Source organism: Rosa chinensis, chromosome 2, assembly GCF_002994745.2.
Source record: "Rosa chinensis cultivar Old Blush chromosome 2, RchiOBHm-V2, whole genome shotgun sequence".
NCBI classification, from domain to species: Eukaryota; Viridiplantae; Streptophyta; class Magnoliopsida; order Rosales; family Rosaceae; genus Rosa; species Rosa chinensis.
This window is the reverse complement of record NC_037089.1, coordinates 69,461,624-69,481,396: the sequence shown is the minus strand read 5'-3', so window position 1 is coordinate 69,481,396 and position 19,773 is coordinate 69,461,624. Positions and strand designations below refer to the sequence as shown.

At 37.7% G+C, this 19,773-nt stretch overlaps 3 protein-coding genes and 3 non-coding genes across 7 annotated transcripts; 5 read left to right on the top strand and 1 right to left on the bottom strand.

Moving 5' to 3' along the window:
• The first annotated feature begins 784 nt into the window (after positions 1–784).
• Positions 785–8,280, top strand: LOC112184874 (aspartyl protease family protein 2). The gene is made up of 5 exons (XM_024323103.2): positions 785–2,794; positions 6,031–6,120; positions 6,293–6,408; positions 6,635–6,698; positions 7,689–8,280. The coding sequence occupies exons 1-5, from the start codon at positions 1,151–1,153 to the stop codon at positions 8,028–8,030; spliced, it is 2,256 nt and encodes a 751-aa protein (XP_024178871.1). The 5' UTR covers positions 785–1,150; the 3' UTR covers positions 8,031–8,280.
• On the top strand, positions 6,856–6,947 carry LOC112191083. Its single transcript, XR_002932800.1, has one exon. It is a non-coding gene; the product is annotated as a small nucleolar RNA snoR69Y (small nucleolar RNA).
• Positions 7,068–7,164, top strand: LOC112191082. Its single transcript, XR_002932799.1, has one exon. It is a non-coding gene; the product is annotated as a small nucleolar RNA snoR69Y (small nucleolar RNA).
• On the top strand, positions 7,274–7,368 carry LOC112191084. Its single transcript, XR_002932801.1, has one exon. It is a non-coding gene; the product is annotated as a small nucleolar RNA snoR69Y (small nucleolar RNA).
• Positions 8,281–8,675: 395 nt separating the features above from the next.
• LOC112187165 (3-hydroxyisobutyryl-CoA hydrolase-like protein 5) lies at positions 8,676–12,031 on the top strand. 2 transcript variants are annotated; one of them, XM_024325838.2, is made up of 16 exons: positions 8,676–8,845; positions 9,039–9,110; positions 9,226–9,309; positions 9,395–9,463; positions 9,579–9,642; positions 9,751–9,824; positions 9,947–10,030; positions 10,133–10,217; positions 10,300–10,385; positions 10,558–10,679; positions 10,766–10,826; positions 10,947–11,045; positions 11,270–11,371; positions 11,467–11,508; positions 11,628–11,734; positions 11,833–12,031. In XM_024325838.2, the coding sequence occupies exons 2-16, from the start codon at positions 9,078–9,080 to the stop codon at positions 11,876–11,878; spliced, it is 1,158 nt and encodes a 385-aa protein (XP_024181606.1). In that variant the 5' UTR covers positions 8,676–8,845; positions 9,039–9,077; the 3' UTR covers positions 11,879–12,031. The 2 variants fall into 2 exon arrangements, with proteins under 2 accessions (XP_024181606.1, XP_024181607.1); XM_024325839.2 differs by lacking the exon at positions 8,676–8,845 and having other exon boundaries at positions 9,033–9,110; positions 9,226–9,257.
• LOC112187164 (protein VACUOLELESS1) lies at positions 12,023–18,074 on the bottom strand. The gene is made up of 15 exons (XM_024325837.2): positions 17,220–18,074; positions 16,677–16,967; positions 16,445–16,584; positions 15,701–15,806; positions 15,514–15,606; positions 15,172–15,261; positions 14,964–15,077; positions 14,703–14,810; positions 14,520–14,593; positions 14,373–14,427; positions 13,631–13,860; positions 13,198–13,327; positions 12,967–13,069; positions 12,693–12,790; positions 12,023–12,484 (listed from the first exon to the last, which is right to left on the bottom strand). The coding sequence occupies exons 1-15, from the start codon at positions 18,003–18,005 to the stop codon at positions 12,329–12,331; spliced, it is 2,574 nt and encodes an 857-aa protein (XP_024181605.1). The 5' UTR covers positions 18,006–18,074; the 3' UTR covers positions 12,023–12,328.
• Between the last annotated feature and the right edge of the window lie 1,699 nt (positions 18,075–19,773).

Genomic DNA, 19,773 nt, shown 5'->3' with positions numbered 1-19,773 from the left:
TTCACGATTTTGTTAAAGAATGGCATGTATAGTTCACGTAACTCACTATTAATTTTTACAATACTGATATTGTCTCAAATTTAATCACTTTTACGTGTAGAGTTTTACCAAAAAAATCTTGATGCAATTAGTTGTTAGACCACCCACCTATAAGTTACATACTTTTCTAAATCTTTGACAATTTTTTTGTTTTAACATTCTTTATGTTATTTGGACCTCAAAAGTTCCGCTTATACGTCATTTGTTAGGATCAAAGATTACACAATAGTTTGGCTTTCTGGTCAAAATTCTATACATTTTCATTGCTTGTCTCAATTTTAAAGATTTGATCGGGACAAAGAAAAAGAATGTAGTGTTTTATTAAGAAAAAATTTGAGGAATTATTTTGCAAAACATAGACTAAAGCTAAACGCCCAAGACCAAATTTAAAGTCAAAACTGAGACCACGGACTATTCTATTACCAAGTAAACTAAAAAAAATTGAAGTAAAAAACACTAAAAGTATTTGAGAAGGACTGGTGCAATGGCTGGCTCGTGTAGTATGTAAACTTATAACGGTAAATGAAGAAGAAAGAAAGAGAGAGGAAGAAGCAGAAGATGAAGAAGACCAGGTAAGCACTTACAGAAAGAACCATAACGTAAAAAAAATAAAATTATATAACATTTCCTCATTGAAACCGCGTATTCAACACACCTCCTTTTGATTCAAAGTCTTTGATATTCATTTTGAACACTTAAGACTACTACTACTACTACCTCGCATCACAACTCAGACTCACCTCTCTTTCTTTCTTCGCTTTGCTAGCTTTAGCTCTCTTCTCTTCAATATATAAGTTCTTATCTCCCACATAAACATATTTATAACCTCAGTAAATTTGTTATCTGTCCATTTTTGAGCTCTGATTCAAGTTTCAGTTTCTGGGTTTTTTTTGTTCTTTCCCCTGCTTCAACTACCAGTCCTGCTTTGTTTTCCTTCATTTCTGTTTTCTGGGTTTTTTTTTTTCTGAACTTTAAACAACCCTTTTGGGAGTTCTTTCTGATTATTTGCTCCAAAAAAGCCTTGAAATTTGAGTCAAAGATTCATGCTTTCTGGGTTTCCTGTAGGATTTTTTCCCCAGTAACCAAACAAGAAGAGAAAGACATCATCACTATGTTTGTTAAGGCCTCTCTGGCTCTGGCTCTGGTTCTGATCTTCGCAAGCGCTTTTGTATCTATTGCCCGGATTCACAGCCACGACAATCACAACCCCAATGGCTCAACTCTCGCCGGCATAGAGTTTCCGGAGCACATGAGCTTCAATGCTGTGTCCTCTTCATCCCACACCGGCTGTTCCTTTGGAAAACCAGAGTCATCAACCACGGAATCAGCGCCGAATGAAGAATCTGATGACGGAGAAGATGAAGATGAAGCAGTTGTTCCCCAAAAACATTCTGTGAAGCTCCACTTGAGGCACGAAAAGAACTCTGTTTTCGAGTCCACGACCAAAGACTTGACCAGAATTCAAACCCTCCACACCAGAATTGTCGAGAGAAAGAACCAGAACACCATTTCAAGGCTACATAAAGACAAGAAGATCCACTTAACGGAGGTTGTTGTTGTGGCTCCGGCAGCCTCACCGGAGTCTTATGTTAGCGCCGGCGACCTTCCAGGCCAGCTGGAGGCGACGTTGAAGTCCGGGGTGAGTCTTGGCTCTGGAGAATACTTCATGGATGTTTTCATTGGTACACCTCCTAAACACTTTTCTTTGATACTTGATACTGGTAGTGACCTCAATTGGATTCAATGTGCACCTTGCTATGATTGTTTTGAGCAAAACGGACCGCATTATGATCCGAAAGACTCAACTTCATTTAGCAACATAGGCTGCCATGATCCGAAGTGTCAGTTGGTTTCGTCTCCTGACCCTCCTCAGCCTTGCAAAGCTGAGAACCAAACATGTCCATATTTCTATTGGTATGGGGATAGTTCTAACACAACTGGGGATTTTGCTCTGGAAACTTTTACTGTTAATCTTACATCGCCTGCTGGGAAGGCTGAGTATCGAAAAGTAGAGAATGTGATGTTTGGATGTGGCCATTGGAATAGAGGCTTGTTCCATGGGGCTGCAGGGTTGTTGGGACTGGGGAGAGGGCCTCTCTCCTTTGCTTCTCAGCTTCAATCACTGTATGGTCATTCGTTTTCGTATTGTCTTGTTGATAGAAACAGCGATACGGATGTTAGCAGCAAGTTGATATTTGGGGAGGACAAGGCCTTACTGAGCCACCCAAAATTGAATTACACATCCTTGGTTGCTGGCAAAGATAACCCTGTTGATACATTTTACTATGTTCAGATCAAATCCATCCTAGTTGGAGGAGAAGTGGTGAAAATACCGGAGGAGACTTGGAATTTGTCCTCGGAGGGGGCTGGAGGTACAATCATTGATTCAGGTACTACATTGAGTTACTTTGCGGATCCTGCCTATGAGATGATTAAGGAGGCATTTTTGAAAAAGGTTAAAGGGTATCCGGTAGTGAAGGACTTTCCGGTTTTGGATCCTTGTTACAATGTGTCTGGAGTTGAGAAATTGGAGCTACCAGCATTTGCAATTGTGTTTGCAGATGGAGCTGTTTGGGATTTCCCAGTTGAGAACTACTTCATCCAGATTGAACCTCAAGAGGTCGTTTGCTTGGCGATATTGGGGACTCCTAAATCGGCTCTTTCAATTATTGGTAACTATCAGCAGCAGAATTTTCACATCCTCTATGACACAAAGAAGTCTAGGCTGGGATATGCACCAATGAAATGTGCTGATGTTTAACAAACTTTGCTAGAAGGTGGGGAAAATTTGTAAACATGGTAGTCTGGGAGGGACAATTTTTTATCTTCTTTTTAGTCTTTTTCCTCTGACTGAAAATGATCAGAGGTAACCATACACAGAAATTAGATTCATTGTTTTTCCTTTCTTTATTTTATTTTATTGATAGCTAATTAGCTAGACAAGATCATAATCTGTACTGAAATCAGAAGTATTAATGCATTTTGTAACATTTTAAACTGCTTCTGCTTCTTACTTCCATAAATTTATGGTTTATGAATGTGGGTTTATAGTTTATGGTTTGATTTTGTTCTATAGGTTAAGACCAGAGTTTTACTACACCTGGTATGAGACTCTTGCTTATTATTCCACAGATTCTTCACGCTGGGAAAGACCTAAACTGTGCGTCAGTTTTGCTATGTGAATTATGAATCTTTCTTATCCTCCTAATCTATATTATCTTTAAGTTTGATAATTGTTTATCCCATTGCGTATCACAGTTGGACTATTATTTTGTATGGAGGTCGCTTGTCCTGAAATTGAATATAGATCATAACAATTAAAAACTGGTCAATTGTTAGGTGCAAGAAACCTTTTTCATATTACAAATACAAAACAAAGAAATGAAAGAATTAGTCAACCGTTTGGGCTGTCATAGACCAGCTACTGTTTCAAGTTCTAAATATACAGTTGATGATATGGCAAGTATGAGCCACTCGGTGTACCTAAATTTGTCATTTCGAATATGTGTACAAGGATCTACTTGGATCAATTATAGTCATGTATTACATCTTCAAGAGTAATGAGTTCAATATGTGATCCGAAACACACCGGAAAAGTGTTACGAATCCATTCTTGTTTTGGCTCGCACACTCTTGAACAAGGCTAGCTAGGACTAGAATTCAAATAGATTATAGCAGACAAAAGAACTAAGCAAAAATTCAAGTACATTCTGAGTTACCTTAGAGGTAAACATGGTTTAAATGGGTTAATGGGTTCTGAAAATTTACTTCTTTGGGAGCACAGAACAGAATGTTCAATCTCTCCGGCCAACCACAATTGAAATACTTGGAAAATTGAAATACTTTTGAAATTTCTTGCAAATGGAAGAAATGTGCGGATTCCACATTGAAAGGTAGACGGTTGTGACTGTCTCCAAAAGGCCAACTCTGTACAGCTTTAGACCCCCTACAACTATTTCATTTTCATTCATTTACCTACCATTTTAATGCAAGTCATTGTCTATGAGATAGGTACTATTACCAAATAATCTGATTAGGATGATAAATGGACCATTAACTCAATCACAAATCACATAATGGGGATTTATTGCAACAATATCAAAACTGATGCATAATATCAAAACTGACGCATGATCATAGCCATATCATTTCAGCCATATCAAGCTGTAGATGAGCTATTGAATGGGGAAGATTGATTGTCTTTAACAGATCATACACTCACCTGTAATTAAGTGCATCAGTTGGTGGAAGTTGGGATGCTTTCTGGGTTGATAGCAAGAGACCATTCTACTAAACCTTCAATGGTTATGAGTTCAATATGTGATCCCGAACACACCGGAAAAGTGTTATGATCAAATCCATTCTTTTTTTGGCTCGCACACTCTTGAACACAGCCAGGACTAAAATTCATCAAAAAGCAAGCAAAAAGTTCAAGTACGTTCTGAGTTCCTTTTAGAGGTAAATATGGTGTAGATGCGTTTGTACGTGGGTTCTGAATATTGCTTCTTTGGGAGAATTTCTTTCAACAGATACATATTTTTTTTGGATTACAACATTTCAACAGATACATATTTCTGACACAAAGAAATTGCACAGAATAGAATGAATCTCTCCTGCCAACCAACATAATTGAAATGCTTTGAACTTTCTTGCAATGGAAGAAATGAATACATTCCAAATTGATAGGTAGACGGTCGTCCTCCAAAAGTCCAAATTGTTTACAACTTTAGACCCCCTACGATCAGCAATGCTGATTCAGTTGCATAATTGCATTCAGTTACAACATTTTAATGCATTCTTTCTGGGTCTGATAGGAACTTGTAGGAAGAGACAAGTATACTTAAAATTTCAATCTTTGACGACCTGAGTCAAGGCCTTCATTCTTCCATTCATAATAGCTGGGGTGATGGCTCTTGCCGTGTGTATCAATCACCATGTGTCCTAAGGGAGTAGGGTAGCTTTAGGCAACTCCAATACTTTTCTGCTCAGTTGGTGCTTTCTTGGGATGCTCAAGTCTTTGTCAAAAAGTTCAATTGAACCCAGCCAATCCTCCGGAATTGCAAAATGATGTCAGGCTAATCAACTCATGGATCCCTAGCTCTAGTGACTGAAAATGTCGGGTTTCAACACAAATCAAACCTTACACACGTGACATGTGTATGTGTTTGTGTATCTTGTTGCCTATTAGTTTAGTTTGAGACACTTTTTTCTTCTTCATTGTAGTATCTTATCTTAATACAGCAAAATCTTTCAAATAAAAATGAAAAGAGATACACTTCTTCATTGGCACTTTTTTTTCGTCATTGTAGTATCTTATCTTAATACAGCAAAAATGAAAAGAGACATACTTCTTCATTGACAATACTCTCTGCAATATAAAATAAAATAAGAATAGAATTACGTAAGATGAAAAAAAATTTGTTGGCGAAAATCTCTCATAAAAGCAAACACATGTATGCTGAATAAAAGTGGTCGGCAAAAACTCTGTATAGAAAATAAAATAAAATAAAATTAGGGACACATTAGTCGATAAGCATCCCATAAAAATGAAAAATATATGCTAAAGAAAGGCGGGAAATTCTTCTATGCACGGGCGTTGGAAGTGAACCAGCAGATCTCAGCCATTGATATTTGTAATCAATCTTTTTTATTTTTAATGACAAAAAATGTACTTGATGTAATCCAACTGTTCATTCATGTTGAATTGTTGGTGCAAGTACAAGTCGGTATTGAATACTCTCTCAAGAAAGACTCACTAGCCAGATCCTCTCAAGACAAGTAAAATAAACAGAGAGACGCCAATTAATATCGTCGACAAAAGTCTCCCAAAAAAACACTTGTGTAAGTTTGGGCTAGGCAAACAATGGGCCTAATTCTTTTTGTAATGTCACTCTTGACCTAAAAACTATAGTGGGCCTGATGCAGTTGATCTGCCGGAAGCCCAGATACCGAGACAGGGAGCTAGGGTTTTAAACCTTCCACATGTTATAGCCGCTGAGGAGAAAGAGTTTTGGAGGCAGCACTCTCTCAGTAGTCACAGCCGCGGCGTCTCTTCCCAAATCTCAAATGGCTCCTTTCAGGGTAAAACCTCTTCACTCATTTTCCACAACCCATTCTTGCTTCCCTGCAACTCTTTACATGCTTAATCTTCCATTTCATCGTTTTTTTTTCCATGAAACATGCTTTTGGTTTCAAAGTCTTAAGCTTTTTTGGGTTTTGAGGGTTTTTGAATGGTGGGTTTTTGTGGAAACAGTATCATCAGTACCAGGTGGTGGGGAGAGCTCTCCCAACTGAGAAGGATGAGCATCCCAAGATCTTCCGCATGAAGCTCTGGCACACCAATGAGGTCCGTGCCAAATCCAAGTTCTGGTAAGCGTTTGGTTCCTTAAAGATTGAAACTTTGAATGTTTAGAGAGAGCCCAATATAAACTAAGCCATTACTTTACTGTGTAACTTTGAATCGTAAAGGTTCATACTTTCTGTTTGTCAAGGTCAAGTTGCTTGTAATATTGATTCAGGTTTTTAATCTGTGGTTATGTATTTTGGGATCTTGTTTTGAGGTGGGTTCTTTTGTTTGTTTGGATATTTTGATTAGGTACTTCTTGAGGAAGTTGAAGAAAGTGAAGAAGAGCAATGGACAAATCTTGGCCATCAATGAGGTATTGATCTTACATTTCTGTCAATTAGCGCTTACTCTTTGAGCGAACATGACTCTGTTATTTTGCCAATTGTGGGTTGGCTTCTTTAATTTGTTCCATGTTTGAAATCAAAATCAGGTTTAGTTTATGCTTGCCAAAAACTGTGTTGCTCGTTTGTTATTGCAATGATGATAGATGTGAATCCCAGCTCATTATGAGACCTTTTGTGGTCTGGGAATAGACTTTATCCACATATATCTGAGCCCAGATTCAGATTGAACAACAAAGTTATGGTTATAGTTTTTATGATGATAGTTTAGGGTTTGATTAATGCTTACAAAGAACTGAATTGGGTGTGAGACTTTGTGAGTATAGTTATGTTTATTCTAATGTTGTTGCAATGATGATAGATGTGTATCCCAGCTCATTATGAGACCTGTTGTGGTCTTGGAATAGACTTTGTCCACATATATATCTGAGCCTAGTTTCAGATTGAAGAAACAGTAATGTTTACGTATTCTTTGATAAAAATTTAAGGTTTGTACTTGCTTAAGAACTGAAATGAAGGCTAGCTTATTGTATAACTGTGTCTATTATGTTACTGCAATGATGATATATGTGAATCCCAGCTCATTATGAGACCTTTTGTGGTCTGGGAATAGGCTTTATCCACAGATATCTGAGCTTAAATTCAGAGTGTAAAAAAAATAGAAAAAGAGATAAGATTGTTTGGTTATTTACTGATAAAAGTTCAGGTCTTTGTTTTTCATAATCTTTGATCTTTGATTGTACTTGTATGCTTTTGTCTATTTATACATTAGGGATTGAGCTTGATTGTATTAGCTTCTCAAATTGGATTATCCACTTTTAGTTTAAGGTCCTGGTGTGTCAATGGATATTTTTTTGTAATTAGATGGTGTGCTTTTATGTAGTATTCTTGATGGACAAATATATTGCCGTCTTACAGGAATTGTTAAAAGAATAATTCTGATATTGGGTTTCTGCCTGCAGATTTTTGAGAAAAATCCAACTACAATCAACAACTATGGTATTTGGCTGCGATACCAGAGTAGGACTGGTTATCACAACATGTACAAGGAGTACAGAAATACAACTCTGAATGGTGCTGTAGAAGACATGTACACTGAGATGGCATCTCGTCACAGGGTGAGGTCTCCGTGCATCCAGATCATCAAGACAGCAACTATCCCAGCAAAACTCTGCAAGAGGGAGAGCACCAAGCAGTTCCATAACTCCAAGATCAAGTTCCCATTGGTGCTCAGGAAGATTAGGCCCCCATCTAGGAAGCTGAAGACAACTTACAAGGCATCCAGGCCCAACATCTTTATGTAATCCTGCTACCTCATATGCTGTCTTTCCCTTCAGCGGAAGCACTGTGCTTTAGCTGAACTAGATGAACCTAGGAATGATCCAAATATTTCTGAACTTTTGTTTGTTGGGGAGTATGGACATCCATTTTCTATTATCTATTATCTAGAGTGTTTCAGTTTTGAAAATTATGTGGTTTTATAAGATATTAAATTTAATGAGCTTGGTACTTTGTTTTATGATCAAATCTCAGAGTATGCATGTTTTTCTTTTCTGTTCATTTCTTCTTCAACGTCTGGTTTAGAACAGTGATTTGTTGATGATTCTTCATTTCATGTGATGAGTGGCTCTATTTGATTTGTTAGCACTTGTAATTTGACTTGCTAATGGTTAATCTAATGCAAATGAGTTGGGCAAAACCTTTTGCTGAAGTAAGCAATTCACAGGAAAGGATTCTTTCCAGACTTGTATTTTGGTTGAACAAAAAATAAAAGGGAAAGAAGAAAATAAAATTTTGAACCTTTGAGAATTGAGAGGGCATCACAAATTCACAATTTAGAAAGACCCAAAGAAGCCAAAGCTAAAATTTAATCTTTACACTAGTCAACTTAAAGATGGGAAACCTGGGTTGGTGGCAATCACACCCCTAGCTACTTGTTAAACCACATTTTCAAAATCATGGGTGTAGTTGGAGGTGGTAGGTAGATGAAAACTTGCATGTATTTGAATGCGATGACACTCTACCAAAGCAATGATCAAGCAGACAACAACCCGACCCTAGCTTCTTCACAAACCCACTTTGTTCGCTGCATTTTTCTTCAAAAAGCTCCACAGCTGATGTAAGTTCTCATATTTTTAGTCTCCTTAAGTATGTTTCAGTTTCAGCTTCTTTAGAGTATTGTATCTTTCTTGATCAATTACTTTTCTGGGTAGTTGGTCCTGTAGTTGGAGTATATAGTAGAGAGTTCATTGATCAAGCAACTCATCTCTTCCTTATTGGCCTTCTATCATTGGGTTTATTTGTCTGTGCAGTTTGTTGGATTCAAACCCACAAATTAATTAATCATCAAAATGGCACATGAAGTTGCAACTTCAGATGAACCGGTAATCAATTTCCTTCTGCATTTCTGGTTGCATGAATTTTTCTTTGGTGTTTTATTCCAGAAGATAATAAGTGTCAGTTGATCATTACATGGGTGTTTGTATGAAAATCTTTCAGGTTCTTCTTGGAGAAGAAATAGACCATGTGAGGTTGATCACGTTGAACAGACCTCGTCAATTGAATGTCATATCATCAAATACGGTAGGACTAACAACGTCGATTTCCAGATTGTTGCAGTTTAGTATGAGTTATTGACATCATTTTTTCTCTTTCTTACTGTGTTCAGGTTTCTTTGCTTGCTGAAAACTTGGAAAAGTGGGAAAAAGACGATAAGGCTGAGCTTGTAATCATCAAGGTTAGTTCTAATGCTCTCTAAAATCCTGGACTGCCATTGGTTTTCTTGCTTCAACCTATCATTGTATAATTTGTTTCAAGCATTTCAATTATAATTCCACACTGTTGTTGTATAGGGATCAGGCCGAGCTTTTTCAGCCGGTGGAGACTTGAAAATGTTTTATGATGGCAGGAAATCAAGTAAATAGTCTCCTGGAAAATATTTATGATGTACTTGTAGGCATTGCATTATCTGAAATGTATATAGAAAGTGAAGTTGCTCATCAGTTGCTTTTGGATCTTTGACAGAGGATTCATGTCTTGAAGTAGTCTACCGAATGTATTGGCTTTGCCACCACATTCATACTCATAAGAAAACCCAGGTAATGCTTCGCAAAATCTGATTCTATCTTTCTCGGATTCATAATTAAGAGGGCAATAGTGTCGCCTGCAGTTTATTTTATTATTGAAGGTATCACTCAAGAATTGATGTTAATATTAATAGGTTGCTCTGGTCCATGGAATTTCTATGGGAGGAGGTGCTTCTCTAATGGTTCCAATGAAGTTTTCTGTAGTCACAGAAAAAACTGTGAGTTCAATTCTAGTCTCTTTGTTTCTTACAGCCTTGATATCTAGTTCTGTATAGTGACATCAAGTCTTTTTGTGGTACATTGCATGAATGCTTTAATAGGTTTTTTCCACTCCAGAAGCGAGCATTGGCTTTCATACTGATTGTGGTTTCTCATATATGCATTCCCATCTTCCCGGGCATCTCGGTAAGCATGGGCAATATAAAGGAAAATTATTTTTCTTGGCCTTAACAGAAGAAAGACTGAATGGTAACTTGTGGATGTGCAGGTGAATTCTTGGCCTTGACCGGAGCAAGACTTAATGGTAAGGAATTGGTTGCAGCTGGATTGGCAACACATTTTGTCCCACTTGAGGTGATTTTCTCACTCTTTGTTACTCCCATTGATGTCTTGGAATCTTAATATCCTGTTCATAGAACTAATCTGAACCCTAAAAGAAACATTAAACACTTTGATTTTAAGTTCATTGTTATAAGATCTTTACTTCAAAATGAAAACTTTTTTTTTTTTTTTTTTTGTAAATCAGAAACTGTCTGATCTAGAGAAGCGTTTGATAAGCTTAAACTCAGGAGATGCTAATGCAGTGAAGGCTGCAATTGAAGAGTTCTCTGTGAAAGTTCAGCCTGATGAAGAAAGTGTCTTAAACAAGTAATAAATCTCAGTTAATGATGTTTTATTGCCAACTCCAATTTGATCAAGACTGAACTTTGTATATCATATTCCTTACCTTCCAGGCAGTCGATAATTGATGAGTGCTTCTCCAAGGACACTGTGGCAGAGATTATAAACTCATTTGTAAGTTCCTTTTCCCTATTTCTGATTTAACAAATTGCTGAAGATTTTCATCATAGAAATGCATAATCAGGTATTTACTCACTCACATACAACTTCTATAAATGTGGGATTGTTTTGTAGGAAGCTGAGGCGAAGAAAGAAGGAAATGGATGGATAGGTCCTGTTCTTAAGGGCTTGAAAAGATCATCTCCCACAGGATTGAGAATAACACTAAGATCGGTATGGTTTCTTACAGTTTGATCAGGTGCATATTTTTGTTTCAAGTCCCACTGTTTAGAGGAAGTGGCCATGGTGATGGTTTGCTAGTTAAGGGTTTAGTTAATGGAAGCCTGAAATGTATATGAGATTGTACACACTTAAAGACTCAATTCAAGAAGCCATCAACAACTAGGGTCTTTGTCTCACCAAATTATGCAAAATTTCTTCCCCTTTTTATTCTCCAGATTCGCGAAGGAAGGAAGCAAACATTGGCTGAAGCTCTGAAGAAGGAATTTCGACTCACAATCAATATACTAAGAAGCACCATATCTGAGGATGTATATGAGGTAATTCTTGTATAATCTATAGACATTCCCATTTTTTAAAATCCAATTTTTCTTCCTACTTCTGAAGTGTAATGATATACTATTTTGATGAACAGGGTATTAGGGCTCTCACTATTGACAAAGATAACGCTCCTAAGGTAACCTTTCCCTCCCCAAATGATGACTATCATGGATCTCACGGGTTGTTCTTGTTGTGTCGTCTTGTTCTCTTTTTCCTTTCCGTTTTGTTAAATCTCTAAATGTTGCATGGCTATAGTGGAATCCACCCACCCTCGACGAGGTGGACGATGAGAAGATAGACCTCGTTTTTGAGCCGTTTGCAGAAGATTTGGAGCTCAAGATTCAAGAAAATGAAAAATTCAGGTTACAGCAGCCTCATAATTTCCCCAGTACAAATTTGCTTGCTGGTTATGGACAAGAAAACAAGAGTCATATATATGTTTCTTTTTAACAAATTGCAGGTGGGATGGCAAATATGAGAATTCACCCTATCCATCCTTGAATTGAAGGCGACTGGATACAGTCATAAACCGTTTGTGAGGTTACTCCGGGCTGATTTTCATGATTGAATATGCTTTGTCCTTTAAAGTACGACATTTATATCATCATGTTAATGTAATAAAATGGTACATGATCCTCCAATATGGAGGCTTGAGGAAATTTAAATTTAAATTGTCAAAGCTATTTCCCCTTTCAACAGAAACTTTTACAAGTTATAACTAACCACATCCGATAAGAGAAGGTTTAAGCAACCAAGACACCCAGTTTTAGTGAATGGCTTTTGCAGCAGCAAACTTTGTCAAAATACCTTACTCATATGAAAAACATCTACTCATCTGTATTTCCTTTACAATCAGTCTGCCATGAACAATGTAGCACAGAACATGGACACCAATACACAGTTAAAAAAAAAAAAAAAGATTAAAAAAAGGGAAAAAAAATATGGAGAAAGAAAAACTACGAAACGCCCAATCGATCTCGAAGGGTATCAAAAATTGATGAAGCTGCAGGATTTTGTGAAAACGTCAATCTTAGTCGGCCAAGCAATTCCCCATCTTTTGCCTGAGAGGCAGCATCAGCAGCTTCCTTGGCCATGCCAATCCGACCATAAGACTACAATAATTTAAGATTTAAGTTAATCAAAGGACTGTCAAGTGCTAAGAAGGTTTGAACCTTTGGTAATTAGCACGGCACCAGACATTCATGGCAGCAAAGCTACTATTACTAATGTATAAAAGATATTTTGATAGAACAAAATGTATGCAAGCAGCACAAGCACAACAGCAATAATATGTTTGTATATCTGAAAGTCTTAAGTTACCTCAGCTCTTTCTCGAGGATCCGTGAGTTTTGGGATATATTTCAAAGCTTCCCCTCTTTCATCTGCTTCAATGCATGCCTCAACAAATGGCCTGTAACCTATCAGAAGAGAACACAAACCAGGTATCTACTTAGTACGACTGCAAGCCTGCTATGGCTGTTCCCAAAAAGAACAGAACGTCAGAAAGTAATGTCTGAATGCTGTTTATATATCTCCCCTTTTTCCATCTATAACGGAAATGTCATTGCTATCCATAATTAAATGAAGACCTTACCAATTGGTGGTCTCTTTTCTTTTGAAAACTTCTCCAGGGTCTCCCAATCTCTGACTGTAGCCAGAGCAAAAACTTTCAGCCAATACCATCTCTTCTCAGAAACCTGAGACAAGTGCACATTAGAGCAATCAATGGCTATATATAGAAGCTGATGCCAAAGGCACAAGCAAAAAAAGGTTTGGAAGAAGCCACAAGCCTCAGTCCTGGTAGGATGAGTGCACCTTCACAGACCTTAAATTCAGTTTTCACTTTCATTGCTGCTTTATGATTTCCCAGCACAATACAAGTTCGGATTGTATCACTGATACTAGAATCAACAAAAATAGCCTGCTTTGTTGACACTTCTAGATCATGCTGCATTCTGTAGAAAAAAAGAATGTATTCAGAAAACCGATGTATGAGCTTTTTACATCTTATATGTGGGAATGTGTAACAGACTAATTATCACTGTAAATTAAAAATAGGAAAACATCTAATCTGACCCATAAACAGCATCAGACACTTATGATTGCTAGGAAGTTAGAACCAATTGTTATTTGTAACAATATTGTTATCTACCACCATAACATGCTATTCCTTGAAGCCTATTTTACAGAACGACGGGCATGTCTCAGAAATTTCATTCAATTAACAGTGCAGCTCACCAAATGTAGTCAAATCTAACCTCAACAATTTTGCATGTTCTTCAGCAGCCTTTAATTCAAAGGTAAAGTCCTTATCCTTATTAGTTTCTCCAAAGAGACTATTGGATTCCTTGTCCTTACTAGCTCCTCCGAAGAGATTCTTGGCCTGCTCAATTAGTTTAATGCGCGGACCATGCAGGGGAGATCCTCTGCTTGCCATTGGATTTTTCCCAAGTTCCCAAGATTCTTTCCACACAAGGAAAGCCACCTCCTACAACACATGAGTTTCCATAAAAGATGTTAATAGGTATTCAGGAACTTGATCATTGGATTACTGTTTGATGATAGCAATGAATTGTGGGGACTAGTAAAATATATGCGAAACCCCAAACCATTTCGCATCAAGCGCCTGTACAATTAAAAGTAACAGGCATGTCTACTAGTTCAGCACTAGTGGAAAGTAAAAAAAAACTTTTAATAGAAGAGTGGAAGAACAAGGGAATGGTTGCTCCATGGAAAATTGCACTTCACTTTATGCTAAAGCCTTCTCCAGATATGAGATGACTGAAAATCTAATAGGATTAATAAGAAAAATTTCCATTTTAAGTAGATGACCAACTTATGGTTTCCTACTCTTAATATGAAAGTATAATTGCATTTATATACCATGCATTATGTTTTCTTCATGCTTTCTTTTGTCTTCCCAAAAGAATGTACATATTGTCCATGTACATGCATGCATGCTATGTATACATGTAAAACCAAGAGCCAACTGAAACCTACCTGAAGTTGTCCAGCCGATAGGAAGAAGTCCTTCAAAAATTCATGTTTATAGCACCTGAAACAGACAAAGCACATGATGCATGTGAAAAATATAGACTAATACAAACAAATGCAACTTAAGAATATATCAGGCTAGTGTCTACTTACCGTGCATAAATCACAAACAAATCGCGCGCCAGGGGTTTCGGGTGTAACATTTTGAAAAATGCCAAAGGTTCTCTCTGCATAATAAAGCAATTTGTTTGTTCTTCGAATAGTTAATCTTAATCCAATATATGGAAACTTGTAAAAGAAAAATTGGAGTACATGTTGAGTTTCTAGACATATTACCTTTTGCCAGATATGAAACAGAACAAGATAAACAAGGTCTGTATCACCACTTTCAATTGCCTTCGTTAAAGCTGTATCTTCTTCTCCTATGCTCAACAAGAGAGGAACCTGAAGTCAAAGAATCAGAATCAAGATAACAGACTTCTTTCACATTTTCATAATACAAGTTGTCAGCTCATGTTTACCTCTCAGGGGATAATATATAAGAAACAAGGTAATAATATCTTAATAAATAAATGAATAAATAGATAAAAATAGGACCTGTTTGGAGGACCGTGGTTCATGTTCAACAAGCATAGCGGCTAACTTCCGGCGGCCATTCTTATCTGCATGAGCAGCAACCGCTGCATAAGATATTCCTTTGCATAGTTTCAACTGAAAAATATAAAAGAATGATTTAAGATGGGTTTGTTTGCAGGTGTAGAAGGAGAACACACAACATAGTAATGAATGGAGATAATCACACAACCTTATCAAGTAAGATTTCAAGAAGAGTAGCATCAGGAATTGCCAGGGAAGCTGTTATCTTCGAACATGTCCAGTGCATTATCACCATTTCCTGTAAACAATAAGAGAAGAGATGAGTTGCAACATGTGTGGATTAATTCTAATTTTTAAGAAAGCAGAAACTATAGAGCTTTCTGAAGTAACCTAGTTTATATTACAAGAACAAACATACATATGCATAATAGTACATCATTCTAAAATTTGATTTTCTGTATTGTTGGCCACTATGGTCTGATTTTTGATCCACTAAAAAAAAAGGAGCAAACCAAAGATCAGCTATGTAAATGGCAAAGAGTAAACTTACTTGATTCATTCCAAGGTATTCTGACATCCGTAGTGCAAGAAGATGCTTGTAGGAATTAATCAACCGACCGATCAGAACAGATGGTGTAAGCACCTGAAGGCAACAACGATATTCGGTATTATTAGAAGAAATAACATGAGTATTCAGCATTGCAGATAAAAAATTACAAGAGTCCAGCTTTAAAAACCTTGTATTGTTGAATACTAAGAGGCATTCCAACATCAGGATGCCGCACAGCATTTAATACTCGCAAAATTTTACACATCTCTTGAATATGATCACGTTGAAAATTGCTGCCAAAGCCAACTGGATATCATTACCGAGAGCAAAAAATCAGAAATAATGTACTAAGATCTATGCAGCTAATAGAGATTGAAGGAGATTTACCTATGGATAGATCATAGATCATTGATATTAAAAGGACTATCAACTGTGAACATTCAGTGAGTGGAGTATGGTCAAAAGGAGATTATGGAAATCATATTGCGCCAAAAGACCTTAATTATGAAATATGAACTCATCAAAAGCTTAAATACCAAATACTCACGCAGCTGAGAAAAACCTATCGGTTTTTGCACTCCTACCTAGCAGAAAACTTGGAAATCAAGTTTCTTCCATTATTTTATAGAAAAAGATAGCAAAAGTTTCACTCGGTAACTATAACTAGGTTCCAGGTTCTAATGAAACCAGATAGCAATGAAGCACAATGTCAATGAGATAGCAATTAATAGCAAGACCTCCACTTTATCAGGGCTTGGAAATTAATTAGAATATCAACAGCACCTTAGTCTGATTAAAATTCAGAAAAGAAAACCCGCAACCATTTGAACCCAACATACCCCTAAGCACTCAGGCTGGAGCAACTAAAGGAAGGGTAAAACCAAAAATATCAGAATGATCATATTCTACTGCAATATCACACAAAACTAACCTGCAAAAGGCTTGACCATAGCTTGCAGCTCTTAGCAGTGTCTGTTGACGTGAGAGATCAAATTCATGACCGGCAGCATCAATACATGCTTCAACAGCCTCCGACAAGGATGCACGTATTAGTCGCAAATTCTCATCTGCCTGTTGAAAACATGAAATCAGACCTTTGTCACAATAACTTCGCAAAGATTAACTGTTTGCATTTGATTAGAGACAAGAAAAGAGTACCCTACCTTAGCACTTCTTCTGTCAAAATGATCCAAAGCATCGAACAACAAAGCTGCAGGCGATGTACTTCCAATCTTAAAGATGGATTCAGTAGAATCAGGTACACGTTGAAGAAATTCCATACTGGAGTTGGACAATATCCTCACTCCATCACACTCGGGAATGAGAATAACGGGTTCGTCATAAAAGTACCGCACAGGATCCCCTCGAGGACCCATCATTAACAGTATATCATCCCAATATAGCAACACTGTGTCCATTCCACACCACGCCAGCTGTTCTGGAGGAAGCGCTGACTGCATTTTACAATATACACAGAGACACATTATAAGCTACTGCTACAATGCAGTAATTAACACGCCGATAAATTACACTGCAAGTAACATATAAGCTGTAACATTGCTGCGAAACGAGTTCATTCTTATGCGAACTATCAAATTTATGCCTAAGATGCTATACAAAAGGTAAATTGATTCGAAACTAGTGAAACAAGTAGAGTAATTAGAAGTGTTAATTTGAAATAATTGAAAGATCGAGTAGAATCTAACCTCGCATTCCTGCTCAATCAGGATTTCATTGAGATTCGAAGTCATGACCAATAACCGGCCGTCGTGAGTGAACGAAGCAAGCCACTGACCGTCGCGAGAAACCGCCATCCTCTGCAGCGGTCCACGTAGGACGTCAACCCCTAACTGCTGCACGCCGTCTTCCTCCACGGCCAGAACCCAAGGCTCCGAAATCCCAAGCAGAACCTCCACGTTGCCGGACATAGTATACTGCGGCTCGATCACGGCCATACAGAGCGGCGGGTCCTCGATCCCCGGGTCGGCGAGCTGGACCGGGTTCGGATTCTGGAAATCCGATATGCAAAAGAGTTGATTCGACTCGGTGATGCAAACGACGCCGTTCCCCCAGAAGACGCAGTCGACGACGTTGCGCTCGAAGCACTCCTTCCCCATGGAGATGCTCGGCTCGACGATCTCGGCGTGGATGTTGTAGCGGAAGACGGTGCCGTCCTGGACGAGGCAGACTAGGGTTTGGTCGTCGGTCCAGGCCATGCCGATCAACCGCCCGCCGGGGTGTTTCCAGATGGTCTCGCCGAGTAAGAGCCCCGAGGAATTGAAGATGCGGAGCTTGCGCTGGGCGGACTCGCCGCGGAGCTGGACGATCTTGGAGTCGTCGCGGATGACGGCGATGGGGCCGCCGAAGGGGGCGCAGGCGACCTTGTTGCGGCTGATGTCCACGTGGCTCCACGTCATGCGGTAGACCTCGGGCTTACGGTAGTACCGGTTGTAGAGGAGTTGCCACTCCGCGGCGACCGAGACGTTCGCCATTGCAGAGCCGATCAGTTTCAGAGCTCAGTCGACGAAGCAAAAAACGAAAAAGGGAGAAGAAAATAATAGAACACTTTTGGATGGTAAAAGTTCTTATAGGATGAAAATGAGAATGTACCGCGTAAGTCAGGCCCAAGAGAATTTTGGAGCTAAAGAATGGGCCGTGTCTCTGCAGCCCAATAAGATGGCTAAATGACATTTTGGTCCTTGTACTTTGACCAAAATTTGACTTCTGTCCGGTCTATTTCCATTTTTCGTAATTTTGACATTGTTGCTATAGTAATGTTTGCAATCAGGTCAAAATCATAACTCCCTTAATCCGTGATAGTTGTTATGAAGCTTCGGTTTTTGGTTTGTCAAATTAACGGGAAGTACAATTTGAATTTATTTGCAAATATTATAATAGTATTGGATAAAATTTCATAATTCGAATAATATAGACAAAAGTGGAAAAGACAGACGCTATGGAAGTCAAATGATGGAATTAGAGGTTGTTGAGAGTTCTAATCAAGAAATACTTTTACTAGTCCTAGAGGGTTGTTATGTGGCTTCAGTTTCTTGTTTATCAAATTAACGGGAAGTACAATTTGAATTTATTTGCAAACATTATAACAGTATCGGATAAAATTTCACAATTCGAATAATATGGACAAAAGTGGAAAAGACAAACGCTATGGAAGTCAAATGATAGAATTAGAGGTTGTTGAGAGTTCTAATCAAGAAATACTTTTACTAGTCCGTGAGGGTTGTTATGTGGCTTCAGTTTCTTGTTTATCAAATTAACGGGAATTACAATTTAAACTTGTTTGCAAACATTATGAAAGTTTCAGAATAACATTCTCAAAATTCAAAAAGTTGAAAAGGTAGACACAGGAGTCAAATGATAGAATTAGAGGTTGTTGAGAGTTCTAATCAAGAAATACTTTTACGAAGACACTACTTTGTTATCTTCAAAGTTCTATTATGAGTCTAATTAAGATCTTTGTTAGTGTCCTAATAAATTAAGCATGTCATAATAAGAGGTCCTTGTCGTGTTTGATTCTACTTTGTAACTATATGAGGTATTATTGCTTGAAACATTGATGATTTGCTTTCGAGGTCATCTCGTGATTCTAAGTGGGCAGTGCTTTTTAAAATAATATGTGACATACCAACAGCATTAGGAACTTTTATGATTGATTGCATGTGATATTGTAATAAATCTAGAAGACATACACATCCCCTTTTAGTATGTGATAATAACAGAGCAACATTCCCCATCATACTTCTTGTTACGTACATCTCATATAGGATAATGACTTCCTAATTAGCTTAATAAGATGTTCTGATACAAATCACCATAACTCACCATAAATCCAAACTAACTGGCAGTGGACTAGATTATAAGTCCGGTATTTCTTACAACTATTCATCATGTGTTGTTCGGTAAAATGATTATAAAGAGAAGCACACTCGTCCCTTGTCATCGAATATACTTTTCCGTTTTCTGTCCCAACTTGGTACTTGTTTTCTTGAAGACATAAGTATCTCATATAAAAGATTAGCTTGTTGTAATCTCTTGATTACTGCTATTTATTAATCAGCTCCATAAGCAGAACTGAAACTGTTATAATGACCACAGCAAGAGGCTAATCGTACAGCACAACTTTCTTGTTTTGAGTTTAATTTCAAAGATGAAAAAACAATTTGCAATATGGATTATCTTACTTTAGTTCTTAGCCCACATAAACTTGTAAATAAGATAGAGCAAAGGCACTTTTCTCATTAA